Source organism: Bos javanicus, chromosome 2 (genome assembly GCF_032452875.1).
Source record: "Bos javanicus breed banteng chromosome 2, ARS-OSU_banteng_1.0, whole genome shotgun sequence".
Lineage (NCBI taxonomy): Eukaryota > Metazoa > Chordata > Mammalia > Artiodactyla > Bovidae > Bos > Bos javanicus.
Window position 1 is genome coordinate 125,473,186 of NC_083869.1, and position 18,137 is coordinate 125,491,322.

Sequence of the window (18,137 nt, forward strand, 5' to 3'; positions counted from 1 at the left end):
GCGACCTGTGCGTCTGCGCGCGCGCGCACACACACACCCACGCACGCACGCACGCACCGACGCACAGGGCGCTGTAGTAGCGGTGGACACTGGGATCCCGTTTAGAGGTGTTTTTCAGGGTTTGAGAGAGTTGACCTTCCCCGGAGGCCAGGGCTTCTCTCGGCCGGCAGTTGTCTGAAGAAAATGGGCTCGTAGGGAGGGGTTTGGTTTCCCTCTACGTTCTTTTTGCAAAGACGCTCCCAGGCTCTGAAGTCTTGTGATGCCACCCTTGCCCTGGGCTCGCACCGTCAGCCTTTTGACTCCCAAGATGGAGAGAAGCTAGAGGGTATAGGGCTTAGGGATTGGAAAAACACCGGTCTGCTGTGTCTCCTCTAATGGTCCTGAGAAGCTACCTTTCGGGGTAGTGTAAACTCTATAGACAAACAGCCAGGGACGGATCCAACCAGATGGCAGGCGTCCAGATCATCAAAACGCATGACTGAAAAAGGTTATTTAATCAAGTGGAGGCCTCTTTGGATTTTAAAATTTTGGTCATAGTGACTAGATTGTATAACGAAGACAGGATACAGGTCTGCTTTTGTCCAACAGCTGGGTGAAAGATCATCAGCAGGGCTTCTGGTTGTAATGGCTTATGTCTAATGCTGCTGCTAAGTCGCTTCAGTCGTGTCCGACTCTGTGTGACCCCATAGACAGCAGCCCACCAGGCTCCCCCGTCCCTGGGATTCTCCAGGCAACAACCCTGGAGTGGGTTGCCATTTCCTTCTCCAATGCATGAAAATGAAAAGTGAAAGTGAAGTCGCTCAGTCGTTTCCAACCCTTAGCGACCCCATGGACTGTAGCCCACCAGGCTCCTCCATCCATGGGATTTTCCAGGCAAGAGTACTGGCATATGTCTACTGAGTGCTTATTGGGCAAGAATTTAGTCTATATGGATCATCTCATTTAATCCTTAAAACTCTGTTTGAAATAGGTATTATGATCCCTGAGGGGAGGCTCAGAGAGACTGAATTGCCCAGAATCACGCTAGAATGAGTGGGATTCAAACCTAAATCTGTATGAGGCCAAAGCCCATGCTCTTGAATCATCACTCTCTCTCACACTTTGATGTTGATATGATCATATTTATTTTATTAGCATGCAACTGAAGCCCAGCACTTTTTCAGTTTTGTAGAAAACATGAGAGGATTATCCAACCTGTTTTTTTCTTTTAAGGAAACCAAATGCAAAATTACTGTTCACCTATAAAGAGGCATTGCACAGCAGATTATCTCTTTCTATGGTGGAGTTCTTGTCCTGATTCCCTACTACTGGTCCTCTAGATTTTAAATCTAACATCAACCTGTTCAAAAGATTTTGCCCTGGGTGACATCTCCAGGCATCAAGATTTAACTGTAGCATATTAACTTAGAATTTAAAATGATCAACTGTTAGGAGAATCACATGTTCCACTGGTCTTCAAAAGCACAATAAACTCATCCAGCAAGGATGTTAACTGGTCAGATCACTTCTTTTTTTTGGCGGGGGGGGGGCTGCATGTGTGGCTTTCAGGATCTTAGTTTCCTCACCAGGGATTGAACCCCGGGCCACAGCAGTGAAAGCACCAAGTCCTAACCACTGGACTGCTAGGGAATTCCCTCAGATCACTTATCTAATGAACGGGTTAATATACCCCCTTTTCCAGCCCTGTGATTCCAAAGATAGACTAGGCCAATAGTTCTAAACTTGGTTTCAGAGAAACAGGCTATAGCTTCCTTCTTTAAGCACAAGGACTTGATTCTTAAAAAGAATTAAATTGTCTCAAGTGTTTTGAGTATAACAGAAAAGAGAAGGTACTTTTATCTGGAGAGATTGTGTGGGCCTTTGAGGTCCTATGCCCTTTTCAGGCATGAGGTGGTACTGAAGGCATTTCTAGCTGTCAGTGACCTTAATAACATGTCAGCTTTCTTTCAATTTCTCAGCTTCCATGGGTGGTCCATTATTTAATCCCTTATAATGCTGAATATACACCCAAGAAAACTAAAACTATATTCTTACCCTTATAATTCTTTATTCCTTGGCCATTTCCCCTGTCTTCAGCACAGCTAATATTCACACTGACCGCTGATGTGATGTAATGGCACACTTACCTAGGCCTTATAAAGCAAAATGCTCTTTGGGTACCAATGATGTCAGTACAGATGCAAACTAGAGGACAGCAGTCTAGGAGGTGAACCTTTTGAAATGTAAAGACTGATAGACTAGCTGCCAATGGGTTTTGGTATCTCAAAAAAGATTAGTTTCTTAGACTTTGAGACTTCCTTAGAATAGAATCTAAAGACATAAGGAATATACTGAAATAAAAAAAAAAACTTCCTTAGAACATCTTTGATATGAATGATCAGATGGAGACACTGAAAAAAAAATTGTTTGTATAGAGATGGTACATCAGGAAACTTCATTTAACTGGATGGTGAACAAAAAATTTACAAGGTGCTAAGAAAAGAAAAGATGTTCATGAAAAGTGAATAGAAATTGCCATTACTCCGGATTGTTAAAGCTTTGTGAAAGAGGTGGTGGAAGGACAGTTTGTATTAATGATGAACAGAGACAGTGTATAGGTCTAAAGGTCTGGTTTTGAAGTCTGTGCGCTTGAGATCAGATCCTGGCGCCACTGCTCCTAAACTGTGTGCCCTTGGCCAGGCCACTTACTATGCCTCAGTTTCCTAATCCATAAAAATAGGACAAGAAAAATACATCTCTTCAATGGTTTTGTGGCTATAAGATGATAAATGTAAAATGTTTAGCATAGTGAATTGTCTGTAGTAAGGGCTTCAATATCACCCCACAAATGACCAAGGAGAGCACTTCCACGAGCCTTTAAATTCCTACAGCAGACCACCATCCTTGGCCTCAGCTTCTTCAGCTGTAAAGCGATGGGGCTAGTCTAGATGAGTGATTCAGACATTAGAGACGTCATGGACTAGGAGAAAAAGAAAATACTACAGCAGCATCAACTTTTATTTTGCCAACTAAGGAGATTTTTAAATGAAGACTGTGACCTAACATCACCACCTTTTCATTTTCATAATCTTTTTAAAAAGTGATGCCATTAGCTCAAAGATGGCACTTTAAAAAGCCTACTAACATTATTTTTCTCATTTCTCCATGGACTGTAAAAATTTGGTCCTCAATCAGAGTCCCACATTATCAGAGTCCTATCCAACTTTATCTCTTTTAAAAATTAAGTACTATTTTGTCAATCAAATTTCATTTTGGATAAGGATTCAAATGAACTCCTCAGTTGACCTAAAAGCAGATCAAGGGTTAGAATCAAAATCTTTCAAGCTATTCCCTGGCAAGATGGAGATTCTGAAGTAGTTGTAATTCATAGTGCTGGAAAGCAATACTGAAAAATTCTTTGAAACCTTGGGATACCCTAAACATGCTTAGAAAAGCAGGGAGGAAGCAGGTGATTCCTACTCCTAGAAATTGAGTTCTATCTAACACTGAGTTGGGTTCTGGTCTGCATTTAGTGACCAAAAGTAAGTTTCATTTCCATGACTGAGAACTGCCTCTGAACAGAAGAAGGGGGAAAAAAAAAAAAAAACTGAAGGGAGAAGGCTCAAGGTGTTTTAATTTGCACTGACTGAAGCATAATTTCATTTTGATATTTTTGCTAGTGGTACAAGGGAGTGTATCTCCACTCCTTAACAAAACAAAACCTGTTCAGGGAGCACAGATCTAGCAGCTAACAAGTTCTTGTTCTCGAATATTCACAGAGGAAGTGGCCCGCATGACACTTCTACTCTACCCTATACTACAGCACTACAGTTTTAATTCACTTGAAGAGAAAACTTTCCATAAAGAAAGGAGAAAGGGAGAAAGAGAAAAGGAAAGGAATACAGACACAAACAGAATTTGTATGTTCAGACTAAACCCTTGTGATCCTTATAATCAGAGAATTTAAAGCTATAAAAGAGCAACTGAGGACACTTGGGGCCTATGGGTTAAGTAACTTGTTCAAATATCTATAGTGAGTAAACGAGAGAATTAAGATTCTCCAGGCCTTCTGTACCCCAGTCTAGTTTTTGACCTCCAAACCAATGGTTTTCAACCATGGTTATATCTGAGAATTATCTGGAGCTTTAAAAGCCCCTATATCCAAGCTATAACCCCCACTAACTAAATTAGAATCTTGTGGCAGGGGTACTGAAATATCAGTATTTTTTTGTTTCTAATGTGAAGACATAGTTAAGAACATCACTGCCCTAAACCATGGTGCCCTCAAGGTGGATGAAGCACAGATAAGGATGATTCTGTGGACAGGTTTGTTAGGCCCATTTAGCAGAACCTCTTGGTGGCAAGTTCCAGGCCATTGCAATTCTAGGCCAAGGTCATATTTGAGACCCATGATTACTATTACCACACCACCATGGGATTACATAGTATTATAGAACAGAACTATGGTGGCTTCATTTAACCCAAACTGAAAAGTGTTTTGTTTTTTACAATCAAGCCTTTTTTTTTCTTGCCCAGAGTGTTATAAATGATGTATTCAGGTCCAAGTATAATTTAGAGCTGAAGGGGCAGTGATTGTAGAACCAATGAATTAGCTCCGAAGCTGCTGCCTAGGCCTCTGTGACACCCCAACAGCTCTATTCTGTTCTTCAAGGAAAGGGCCTCTTCCACCCCCAAACCAATCCTCACCTGATCTCCAGTTTTCTTGCAGGTCTCAGTTTTTCTCTGGACAGCACATCATCCGATATCTACTGCATTAGGATGTTAACGCATAGAAACTTATAGTAGAAGCTTTTAAAATGTTTATTTGTATTATAAGGGTGAAATGATGCAAGAGTGCAAAGAAACTTAAGTATTTAGCCCTTGTTTCCCTGCTGTTCACATTATTTTAGGAAAAGAAGATTAAGTAACATTAAAAGGAATGGAAGAAATAAATATAAATATACCCAGCCAAATCCTCTAATTCACTAAAGGATGAACTGAAATTGTTGGCCCAATTCACATTTATTGAGAACCTAAAAAAATTACTTCCCCTGTAACTTCCCTGGACCTGTGAAAAAGGGGAGTGGACAACATTTATATTACAAGACAGCAATCTTTTATTGAAACATTTTTTTTGGTCTAAAACTATGCATGGAGAGATTAACCTCTTGTTCATAAATTAGGGTAATTCTAACATCACTATTCCAAACCAATATTATTTACAAAAAAAGAACCTTTTCTTTGCTTTCTTGCCAGTTCACAGGACTAAATTTTAAACCAACTTCAGTCTAGCTTTTAAAATTTCCCTGCCACCAAATGCCCAGCAAACCTTATTAGGGTAGGGGGCAGCCTTTTGATGGCAACAGTCATCATTTACCAGGAATGTACAACCACAACTGAGCAACAACAACAAAAGATTAAATCATTCCAAACAATTCCTATTTGCTTTCCAAAAGCATGCTTTGTCTACTTCTCCCATTCTATACAGACAGGTGGGAGAGGAACGCCACAGAGCATCGTAATGTTAATTAAATTAACCTCTTCAAAAGGGGACAAGATGGTTTAGCGTATATATGGATGAACTGCAGTCAATGATACTAACAAGTAATAAACTTTAAACCCAGATTAACACATATCCCCAACAGCTGGCCAGCTCAAATCATTACTTCTCATTTAATCTGGATCACATGTGCAATTTTTTACTCTCTAGTTAAATACATCGCCAAAATTTTTCAAAGCATATAGGGAACAGGCTTCTTAGAAATTCAAATTAAAATGTTAAATAATAAAAATTGCTGGCTTATTATACAGTTTCTGACAAACTCCAATGTGCTGGGTGACCGAAAGTAATTCTATCTCAGTTGCTAGTAAAAAGGTAAATCTTGTATATACATAAAAAGACAATATTACAAGACTGTAGTGTTATCCTACCAAAACAAGAATATCTAGAATGGAATTTTAAGTAAACACTTGGGATGATGAGCAATCAGAATACAAGAGAAAAGAAAATCCACATAAATTAATTCTTAATTTGAGAAATCAATAAAATGTATACACAAATTGATAAATACTGTCTCCATAGGTCACTAATTCCAAGGACTAGTTAGTAGTTAGTTTCTAACTAAATTATTACAAGACATTCTGGTGTATTCTCTTTTCTTATGATCAGTTTGTTCTGGCAAGACTCCAACAAGCACTTGCCCTTGAAACAGCTCAGCGGGAGAAGGCTGGAGGCAATCACTTCATTTATTAACTAGCCACAAAATAAATCCAAAGATTACAATAATCACTGACAGGACAAGCACCAGGATACAGATCTTCTTGCGAGATTTTTTCTGAGGAGAGAAATATGTAAAGAAGACACTCATGAAACAAGTAAAAAATGTTTATAAGACTCCAAGAGTGCTTCATCAATCGGCCTCCTGGTAATGCAAAATTAAACTCTGTGTATGATTATGCAGACACCTTCTCAAAAATCTCAAGGTACCAGTGCTAGACAGCAGTGCAAGTCCTCATTCAATGCTCCCAAATACAATTTGCAAAGGCACTGTTTATATCTATGTTGCAAGATGTTATTTGCCATAAAATAAGTTATTTGTACATGTGTATTTGAATAAAGGTTTTATACCTATTATAAAATTTTATGTTCACTGTAAAAAACAGACAAGGAGAAGAGAAAATAATTACCCACAGATAAAACAGCTGACATTTTAATTGTATATCCTTCTGATCTTTTATCCAGGCACATTTATCTGAAATAATTGGGACCATACTGTATCATGTCTGATGGTTTTCTCACTCAATATTTTAGAATAAAATTTGTGATATTATAAACTCTTCATAAACATCTCTTTTACTTCCCACATAAAATAACATGAAGTGGATGTATATAATTTACTTGACTGTTCTTTACTGTTGGATATTAAAGTCATCACTCACTTTTTAAAAGGAAACTATTGTTAAATACAATTTCTTTAAGAACAGTCCCGGGGAAATAAAATTGTCTTAGGAACATGGTAAATGACTAAATGCTATTTGTTTCTAAAAAGCCATGCAACACCAGATTGAGGAGAAATGAGAAGGACCTCATTCACAACATGTGTAAACTGAGGTGAAGACCCGGATAAAGTTTGTAAAACCAGAGTTTCAAATAATATGTAGAAAAATACCACTTTACAGAAAGTAGAACAATTAACCCCTAGGTGTTCACAGCAAAATAACCCCCATATGATAAGCCCCAATTAAGTCATACATAAACAGCAGTCCAAGTTGAGTCTCTGTCCATTTTCTGTGGCAACAGTCAACATACATTATCTGCAAAGTCCTACTTTGTAACTATTACTATCCTAACTGAAACAAATTTCAGCTGTGTAGGTTAGAAAATTAGCCTTACCCCAAACTAGGTATCATGCTAGCTTATGGGGATACCTTTGTAGCTAAGAGGCTTCTATGTCAGTTTATTCAAAGTTTGATGCCTTTTTTGTAGATCTCTGCAAAGGAAAATACTAAAAATGGAGCTGGGATGGCAATTATGACTACCTGCCTCCAGCTTAAGACTGAACAAACGGCTGCAGCTGCTCAGTGTCGGTGACTCTGACGGCCCCTAGAGACTACAGCACAGAGGGATTTTCTTTTGTACCTGCTTTTACCTGATAGTAAGCAGCTCGCTGTAGCTGGTCAGTGGCTCTTTCTACATGCACCTCTGAGCTTTCCACGTTGGCTTCTATGCTGTCTGCAAAAAAGAAGGGCAGTGGATGTTTTAGCACAGTCGGATGTTTCAAGACTGCAAACTTAAGAGAATTCTGATGCTAAGGGTCCTGTTCACCACCATCACTCCAACTATCCAGCCATGAGATCAAAAGTTACCAGCCCCATAAGAGAACAGCCCTCTTCTTTGGAAATAAACACTGAAGAATTATTTAGAGGTAGAGGGTTATGAAGTATGCAAATCATCCACAAACAGTTCAGAAAAAAATCAGGTAAATATATAGAGTGCAAATAAAAAGCAAATAGGGTAGAATGTTAATAAGACGTAAATCTAAGTAAAGCTTATAAAGGAGTTCCTTGTTATTTTCATTTTTGCAACTTTCTGTGAACTTGAAATTATTTCCAAATAAAAAGTTTTTTTAAAAAAGGGTTTCGAATCCCATAGTTGTGCAAGTTTCTGCAGATAAAAACTGAGAAGCTGACAGCTATTTCCCTAAACAGCCAAAGACTTACCATGAGGCTATGGCAAGTGAATGGACTATTCATGGAAGCTTCATTTTAACTTCCACATTTGACAATGTAAGAAAATTTCTAAGAAAATGAATTTAGTGATTTTTTGAATGGTATTCCTAGATTTCTAAGACACAGCTTACTGACTTCTTTGCATACAAAAACTATCCACTCACCTTTATGTTAAAGGTATCAATAATACATACCAATGAGATCACCTTGGTCGTGGATCATCATGGCCAAATCTTTAAATATCTGATTGACATCCAAAATATCAGCCTAAGGAACACACACACAAAAAAATTAACCAACATTAAGTAACATGTTGGAAGATTCATTTCCTCTACTTACCTAAAGTTCTGGCTATTAACATAACACGTGTGTTTTTAAAGCTTATAAATCATGCTTTCTCTATAAACAGAAAATGAAAATAAAGTTAATTATTAACACTTACTAAGTGACTTCTGTATGCAGAGTACTATGCCAGGTAGGTAATTAGAAGTACAGTCTCTTGGAGCCTATCAGTTACAGAGGACTGTTAACCCTCCACAGTCTTGTTCAACCTTAAATTAAGAACTTCTTTGGACCTCCCTACTAAAATGTGGACAATTACAGTACCCATCTCATAGGATTTTCAGAAGTACTAAATAAAAAATTCTTAGAACTATGCAATAACCACTTCGTAAGTGTTAGCTATTAGTAACTATTACTTAACTGGTCTTTTGGAGAAGGAAATGGCAACCCACTCCAGGATTCTTGCCTGGAGAATCCTGTGGACAGAGGAGCCTGGTGGGCTGCTGTCCATGGAGTCGCACAGAGTCGGACACAACTGAAGTGACTTAGCGTGTGTGCGTAACTGGTCCTCATGACAACCAATAAGACATGTATTATCTCCATTCTATAGAAGAGGAAAGTGAAGGCTCAAAGAGGTTTAATGACTTGTCCTAAGGTCTCACAGCTAGCATGTGGCAAAACTGAGAATTAAAAGTTCGTGATGGGCTTCCCTGGTGGTCCAGTGACAAAGACTCCATCTGCCAAGGCAGGGGACACACGTCTGATCCTTGGCCTGCACTCTAGAGCCTGTGCTCTGCAACAAGAGAAGCCACCACAATGAGAAGCCTGCGCACCACAACAAAGAACAGCCCCAGCTCTCTGCACCTAGAGAAAGCCCTCGGGTAGCAATAAAGACCCAGCACAGTCACAAGTAAATAAATAAATAATCTTTTTAAAAGTTCACGATGTTTGAATTAATCATTCAGTAACTCTATGAAGTTCGTGTCTTCTTTGAGGATAATGAGGCTCAGAGAGGTTATGTAACTTGTCTAGTCATACAACTCATCAGTGAGGAAACTAAGCACTGCAGCCAGGATGATATTCCTAAAGCCCACACTCTTTCAATAAGCAATTCGCTGCCTCTCAGATGCTACAATTAAAAAAAAGATACCTTCAAAGCAATGACTTCCTGATCACAACTTGGCAAGAACAGTTCTAGCCAGCACCTCAGTTACTTGTTAAGAGTCTACTATAGTTAGGACAGTTGGCTAGTTGCTGTCAGTATAAAAGGGCTTAATAATAGTTATCTGCGGGTGGAGGTGGGTGGAGGGATCAGTATATAATAAGATAAGAAGAAAGGGTATTATATGGTAAATGACTAATAAATGGTATAGCATTTACCTCAAGCAGAGAAGGAAGACTACAGCAGAAGAGGCAGGACTTAAGAAGCCATATACATAGAAAGGTAACTTGGTTAAAGAACAAACAGCCCAGTTTGGCTATAACATGGGTGTGATATTATGATATAAGAAATATATATTTGATCTTTGTCCCAATCCCAGCACTGAGCTCCTAAAATTTTTTTCTAACTGATAAAAGAGATAAAGATGTCCTTTTTTATTCAAAACAAACCCTTTCAACCACTCCTGAGTTTATGTTAATAGCTTGGCTTTTGGAAAACCCCTAAGGATGGGGGCTATTTGCCTGGGAACCAACCTGGTGTTTAGTTGGTTGGAACTTTCAGCCCCAATTCCAACCTCTGGGGAGGGGAGGAGGGCTCAAGGTTAGATCAATCACCAAAGGCCAATTATTTAGTCAATCATGCTCATGTAACCAGAAGTTCAGAGAGCGTCTTGGTTAGTGAACACATGGAGATATGGGGAGTGTAGTGGGCCTGGAGAGGCATGGAAGCCATGCACACGTGTGTGCTCAGTCACTTCAGTCGTGTCTGATTCTTTGTGACGCCATGGACTATAGCCCACCAGGCTCCTCTGTCCATGGGATTCTCCAGGCAAGAATACTGGAGTGGGTTGCCATGTCCTCCTCCAGGGGATCTTCCTGACCCAGGGATCGAACCCGCGTCTCCTGAATCTCCTGCACTGCAGGCGGATTCTTCACCACTGAGCCACTGGGGAAGCCCCATGGAAGCCATGTACCCCTGGCCACATACTTTGCCCTATGTATCTCTTCCGTCTGGCTCTTCCTGAGCTGTATCCTTTTATAATAAACCAGTAACCTAATGAGTAAACTGTTTTCTTGAGTTCTGTGAGCTGCTCCAGCTAATAATCAAACCCAAGGAAGGGGTCGTGAGAACTTCCAATTTCCAACCTGCTGGTCAGAAGCACAGGTGACAACCTGGATTTGCGACTGGCACCTGAAGTCTCGGAAACGGGGTCAGTCTTGTGGGACTGAACTTTCAATCTGTGGGATCTGAGGCTAACTCCAGGAAGACAGTATTAGAACTAAGTTGCACTGTAGCCCATCGTGATAATGTGGCAGAATTGCCTGATGTGGGGAAAAAAACACATATTTGGTGACCAGAGTGTGGGAAGGATAGAGTGGGAGCAGAAGAGAAACACACCAGAGTGTGTTGCTGCACTGTTAGAGCAGGGTTTGCATGTTAGATGCAGGAAATGACTGGATACGAAAGTGCAACGGCTAAGGAATTAGACCTTGATTCTGTTGAATGTGAAGTGCCCATGACACTCCTCTCCTCAGCTCCACGCATCTCATTCTACTCTCGGCTGGACGGGATTTCTCATGTTAAAGAATCAATTAGATGATTAGTAGCAATAGATGAAAAAGAAAATACATGACATCTTTGAAGTCAAACTTCAGGCTTTCCCTGATGGCTCAGCCGGTAAAGAATCCACCCGTAATGCATGAGACAAAGGAGATATGTGTTCGATCCCTAGGTTGGGAAGATCCCCTGGAGTAGGAAATGGCAACCCACTCCAGTATTCATGCCTGGAGAATCCCATGGACGGAGGAGCCTGGTGGGCTATAGTCCACGGGGTCGCAAAGAGTCGGACACGACTGAGTGACTTTACTTTCACTTTCTTCAATTAAAAAAATAAACTAAAAAAAAAAAAAGAAGTATCAAGAATAAAAAAACAGAGGGCTCTAGGGCAGTGTGTCTCAACCTTGACTGCACTTTGTAATCACCTGGGAAGTTTGTAAGATAAAAAATGGCCTCACCCAGGGCTTCCTGTGGATGTTTGTCTATTTTTAACCTACAAAAAAATTAGAAAATCACACGCAGTTCAAACTAGTAATTGGTGGGTGGATGAGAAGAGCTGGGGCATTAAAAAAAAAAATCTCCAAGTGATTCTAAAAGTGCAGTCAGGTTCAGAACCACTGCCACAGACGAAGGTCAAGGAGGAGATCAAAGTTTCTCCTCTCTACAATCCTCCTCCCCACACTGCCCCCAAGATGGCAGTCTTCCATCTCCATGGAGAAAAGTACTCATGTTTAAGGATATTTTACTGGTCATCATGCAAAAAATTAAAGTTGGAAACTCAGGTAAGAAAGGCCTTGAGACCTCTCTCTCAACCCTCACCTCAAAAATTGTTCCGTTTCTCTGACGCACTGATGGGATACCCACAATTTGGGATTGGACTTTCGGATGCACAAAAATGGAGGAAATTTGTTGGCCTGTCTTTATTCTGGGTTATTCAGACTAAGCAAAGGGCTCTTCGTAGAGGCCTACCGAACCTAGAGATTGGCATTGAGGTTTGGGGACGATGTCTTAATAAAATATTTGTTGGCCTTGCTCTGTTCTCTATGGGTATTCCCATGGAGACCATATAAAATATGGTGACTGAGGAGGGGGTCCAGGTATCCTCAGGCACCATGACCAATACCATCCTAGTGAAGTGTGAAAGTTGCTCAGTCATGTCCGACTCTTTATGACCCTGAATCCTCTTTGTGGCCTGAATTCTCCAGGGCAGAATACTAGAATGGGTAGCCGTTCCCTTCTTCTCCAAGGGGATCTTCCCAACCCAGGGATTGAACCTAGGTCTCCCGCATTGCAGACGGATTCTTTACCAGCTGAGCTACCAGCGAAGCCCAAGAGTACTGGAATGGGTAGCCTATCCCTTCTCCAGTGGATCTTCCCGACCCAGGAATCAAACCAGGGTCTCCTACATTGCAGGTGGATTCTTTACCAGCTGAGGTACCAGGGAATCCTGACACGATCATAAGAGTAGTTCAAATTCACCATGATTACACTGAGACATAATATGCAAACTGTACAACTCATTTCATCCTTTCTCATAATCACTGAGAGAAAAACCAGATTGCAGACACACTGAGTCAAACAAAAAACATGACCTGGCCCTCACCTCCAGCTGCCGAATTGCCGTCTCCCTCTCCTTAATAAGCTCCAGGTCCTGTTCGGTGATGGCCACCTCATCCTCCTGTCTCTGCATCTGGTTCCACTCCTCATGGCTGCAGGGAGACAAGCACATGGGCTGATTCCTCCCCGCAAAGGTGGACCTAAGACATATCATCTCTAGAGTCAGCAGAGCCTGTCCAAAGACAGTACCAGGCCTTCAAGTCCTCTGGTAACAATACAAGTCCCTGGGGGTTACATTCTTCACATCCAGAGGGAAAGAACTGGTAACACCAAGAAAACCAAGTCTCAACTTTCATGGGCAAAACTAAGAGGAGGCAGAATTACAAGGGATGGGACTCCTTGCTGTTTCCATTCAGGGATATACTCTATAATCTTGCTAGACAAGAAGCGGGCAGAGATTTGAAATCTCTGGCCCATTCTCTCCCAGGGCACTCTCAAAGTGCAAAATGTGTTGCCATCTCAGGTACTAAATGGGTAGAGAAGAGCAGGTTAAGTGACCTGTCAGTGCCTCACCAATTAGTCTGACAGAATCATATCTCCTGGTTTTCAAGGATTTCTTTGAGGCTGTTAAATGTCTCATAACAGAAAACCAAAGTGAAAAAGCTAATGAAATGTTACAACTCTTCTTTTCTGGTACCATATTTAGAAGAAAGGCATATGACTTACGAGACATGCACTTTGAAAATTCAGTATTAAGCACCTTTCCAGTAGTACACATAAATCACATGCCATCTCCACAATACTTAGAGAATTTTCTCCATGTGCTGGAGATACAAAACTGAGTGAGAGAGCACTCCAGGCCTCTGAGGTGCTCACAGTATAGTGACAGCAAGACAGATGCATACCTGTGACAAAATACTTTATGTTCTGAACTAATACCATCAATACATTTCTATGGAATTAATTAATTCAGTTTGGAGGAGAAAGGAGATGTCTTGTAGATAAAAAATCATTTGCTTTTTCCAGGGTTGCCTCCATTTTAGCGATGAGTAAACAGAAACCCAGGAACTTTGAAGAACTTATATCTGAATTACAGGTAAAATCTCAGCCCTCCTAAATTGTAGGTTTTGGGGGTCTCTAATTATTCCTCTTGAGCCAAACCCTCTCCTCAACACACAGACATCAGAGATTTCTTGAAAATTTTTTATTCACTTTGAAATTATCCCTTTCATAATTCAAAGATCATGGAAAAGCCCACTGTTTTGACTTTTTTAATTTGATGGATTATAAATTACCTACCCCAGGGCTCTTGAGAGTCCCTTGAACTGCAAGGAGATCAAACCAGTCAATCTTAAAGGAAATCAGTCCTGAATATTCATTGGAAGGACTGATGCTGAAGCTGAAGCTCCAATACTTTGGCCATCTGATGCGAAGAACTGACTCACTGGAAAAGACCCTGATGCTGGGAAAGATTGAAGGCAGGAGGAGAAGGGGACGACAGAGGATGAGATGGTTGGATGGCATCATCAACTCGATGGACATGAGTCTGAGCAAGCTCCGGGAGTTGGTAATGGACAGGGAAGCCAGGTGTGCTGCAGTCCATCGGGTCGCAAAAGAGTCAGACACGACTGAGCGACTGAACTGAACTGACCCCGGGGTCCCTTTATTTTTCCTCCTTTTTTCTCACTCATTTTTAAAATTGAAAGTAAGTATAAAGTATAAAATCCCATCTCAACTATCTACCTTAGAATAATTCCTTTACCTGTCAAAGGAGACGAGCCGTTCCTCTCTCTGCCTCTCCTCCGCCTAGAAAGTAGATGGCATCATTGCTGCTGTTATTCACAAACATGTCACAGACACAGACACACACACTCACATACACACAATGGCCTCCTTTAGCTACAGTATGAAGAAGCAACATCCTTTGGCTCTGATAGGATCTATAAGATGACACAGGGCTCTGGCAATCTGTCTTGACTGAGAAATAGGTGTGAAGTAGTCAAAAGCCAATCTGCACTCCACTTTGGGTTCAGAATCAAAACTATACTAAGTAGGATGGAGAGAACATGGTAAGAGAAAGGAATAAAAATTAATAACAGTGATAACTTATTTTAAAATTTGGAGATAGGTGGATTAAGAGGAAGAATTGAAAACATGCAAGCAAACAAATTTTCAGAACTTGTAAAGATTTTTTTTAAAAAATAGACCTTTAAAGCATATCAGGTTCTAAAGTGACAAAGTGACTTCAAAAATCAGTCTAATGATACATTATTTTTGTAATTTAACAACCAAGAAAAAAAGTTAAAAGAGCAATCTATTTTTAAAAAAAACCTTCCCTTTTTTTATGATAACAGTAATCAAAAAGCAAAATAAAGAAAATTTCAAAATTATACCCACCCAGAGGAATACAGTGGGGTTTTTAAAATTATTATTAGTTTTCCCTCTCTCCCCAGATCAAGAAACGAAACACTGCTAGTGTCCTAAAGCCTACCTCTGTGCCCTTCTCCAATAACCACCACCTCCCTCTCCTCCATAGTCACCATTATCCTGGCTTTTTGGCCACCATTTTCTTGTATTTTTAAAATACTGATACATATCAATATTTAATATTGTATCTGATTTTGAATTTTACATGAATGGAATTATACTGTTTGTATTCTTTCATGCTTTGATTGGATCACATTAGATCACGCCAGATCCATCCCTGATGTAAATATAACTATGGTTCATTTTCCCTGTTGTAATATATTATAGTACCACCACATATTTATCTCTTCTATTGTTAATTGACATTGGAGTGTTTCTGATTTTTGACTACTACAAATAATGTTGCTATGAACACTCCTGTACTTATATCCTGGTACAAACATACAGAGTTCTCTGGGGTAGAACGGCTGGGTCATAAGGAGTTCTGAAGTTACAGTCAAATGTTTTCCAGTGGTTGTTTCAACTCACTACCACTGGTGGAAGGAAAGTCCCTGTTACATTTCATCCTTTGTGTACCCTGGGCTGTGCACTACACTGCAGAAATTATTTGCCGGTATTCTTTGGGGGCTAGAATAAAGGTGTCTGAACAGAGATGATTTTGTCTGGCACGAAGGTACTCGACCAGACCACGACTACTGGAAGCTTCAGGCCTTTGGACCATTCAGGTGGTATGAATTTGGACAGCAAATCTGCCTGAAGGTTACTCTGTGGTACAATTTACTGTCTGGATTTCCCCTCCCTCTCGCTGTCCTCAGTGCTAACGCAATCTTTTTAGCAGTCTGCTAGGGGAAAGGAAGGCTTACTTTTCATTTCTTTTAGGGCCCAGTTTAATTTGAGCAGCACCTTCTTTTACAATATCCACCTTGCATGGACCCATTACTTTGACTTCATGCCATAAGGACATCAAAACTGAATTCACGTTTGCCCTCAGTAAATGTACTCAGTGGAAAAGTAGTTTTTTTCAGTGCTCTGCTTATCTCTATGGGTTCACACCTTCTCTTAGGCTTTGATCTTAATATTTTCATGGCTCTTCAATATTTTTGAGACGTTGGGTTGTTAAAATCTAGTATCTGTTAATTCTTTTCAAAGAGAAGGCTAGTCCAAATAACCTAGCCTGCTACATTCTAGGAAACGGATTTATCCTTTCTTTTTAAAAAGCTTTTAACATAAGATCAATATGACAATGAGAAAGGAAAAAGAAAATTACACATAATTCTACCTGTCATTTTTGTAAATCTTTGTGCATACTCCTTTCCAGTCTTTGACCGTATGTACACTTTTTTAACAAAGGTTATACCAATCTGACATTTTCATAGCAGCTAATGTCCATGTTTATTATTTGGAGGGATAGAAAGTAAAGACAAATGGTCAAAATTTTTTTTTTAAACTTAGGAAAGAACATCCTGAAATTTACAGAGGTCTTCTTTTGGAAATAAACTCACAGAAAGACGAGATCCAGCTCTTGCTCGGGCAATGCTCTCCTTCTCCTTTTCAGACACCCTTCTCTGCACAGCCTGGAAACTGTTTAAGGCTGCAGAGAAGTCATTCATGAGACGTTCCTTCTGAAGTTTCTGCTGGCGCTGGGAAATTAAACAAGAACTTAAAATTTCATATTAACCCAGAATCATTTGGTTTTAATTCCCTTTAAAAGCAAAAGTACACCCCCTAAAAATTCCCAACTAGGAAAAGAACTATGAAATAGGCTCTTCCTTAAATGAATGAACTTGCTCTTTTCTAACTCAAATCTCTAGTTAATACTAAAGGCCAAGTCAGAGTTTTCCTTCTTTCATTCTGACAAACCTGTGAACTAGGTGTCTTTTACCTTGTAAGGGAATCTCAGAGGGAACCACAGTTCAGAATTTTGGTTCCCAGGAGAATCTAAAAGCAGAATAAACACCTATGGATTTAGACTGGACTCAAATAGAGACTGTTTCCTTGCCAACATGTTAAAAACTGTATTCATCTATAGTTAGTTCACAGCTTACCTGAACACCATAGAATCATTTGCCTTCACACTATAGTGAGGTTCAAAATCTTTGAGAACCTAAAACTTATTCTGCAGAGTTACAGGCTATGTTTACTTAGCTGACTGATACTAGGTCTCAAAAAGCACATCCTGAGAGCACCTGCTGTAGTCAATTGGTACTACAGGTTATACAGAGGCAAGTATAATCAGTAAGAATCCAAGTGGTCAAGGCCTCAAGAGGTGGTGGACACTAAGGGAAGAGTAAGGCATGAATGGTAGAGAGAAGGCGAAAGGCAAGGTAACTGTGCGAGCAAAGGTATGGTGGCAGAAATTTGCAGAGGATTTATAAAAAGGTAGTTTGACTGGAACCAAAGGTTTTTTTCATGAGAATAGCTAAAAGATAAAACTGAAAAAATAGGGAAGGGGCTGGCCACTGCAGGTTTTATTTTTATCTTTTAAAGATTTGCTTACTTGGCCATACTGGGTCTTAGTGGCACACGCAGGATTTTTGATTTTCATTGTGGCATGCAGGGCTTCCCAGGTGGTGCTAGTGATAAAGAACTCGCGTGCCAACCCAGGAGACTAAGAGATGGGGTTCCACTCCTAGTCTGGAAGATCCCCTGGAGTAGGGCACAACAATCCACTCCATATTCTTGCCTGGAGAATCCCATGAACAGAGAAGCCTGGCAGTCTACAGTGCATAGGGTCACAAAGAGTCAGATATGATGGAGCGACTTACCACGCATGCACTCAGGCATGCGGGTTCTTTAGTTGTGGCCTGTGGAGTTTTTAGTCGTGGCATGTGAACTATTAGGTGTGGCATGCAGGATCTAGTTTCCTAAGGATCGAACTTGGGCCCCCTGCATTGGGAGGGCGGAGTCTTGGCCACTGGACCACCAGGGAAGTCCCCACAGCAGG

The 18,137-nt window shown here is 40.3% G+C and overlaps 1 protein-coding gene across 1 annotated transcript in view; it reads right to left on the bottom strand.

The window, feature by feature from the left end:
* Positions 1 to 4,782: 4,782 nt before the first annotated feature.
* STX12 (syntaxin 12) overlaps positions 4,783 to 18,137 on the bottom strand; it is a 36,155-nt gene continuing 22,800 nt past the window's right edge. The window contains exons 4-9 of the mRNA XM_061391474.1: positions 16,696 to 16,833; positions 14,529 to 14,572; positions 12,813 to 12,918; positions 8,403 to 8,475; positions 7,629 to 7,711; positions 4,783 to 6,314 (exon numbers count right to left, since the gene is read on the bottom strand). Of these exons, the coding sequence (XP_061247458.1) occupies positions 6,222 to 6,314; positions 7,629 to 7,711; positions 8,403 to 8,475; positions 12,813 to 12,918; positions 14,529 to 14,572; positions 16,696 to 16,833 (537 nt within the window). The 3' untranslated portion in view covers positions 4,783 to 6,221. The remainder of the gene's footprint in view (positions 6,315 to 7,628; positions 7,712 to 8,402; positions 8,476 to 12,812; positions 12,919 to 14,528; positions 14,573 to 16,695; positions 16,834 to 18,137) is intronic.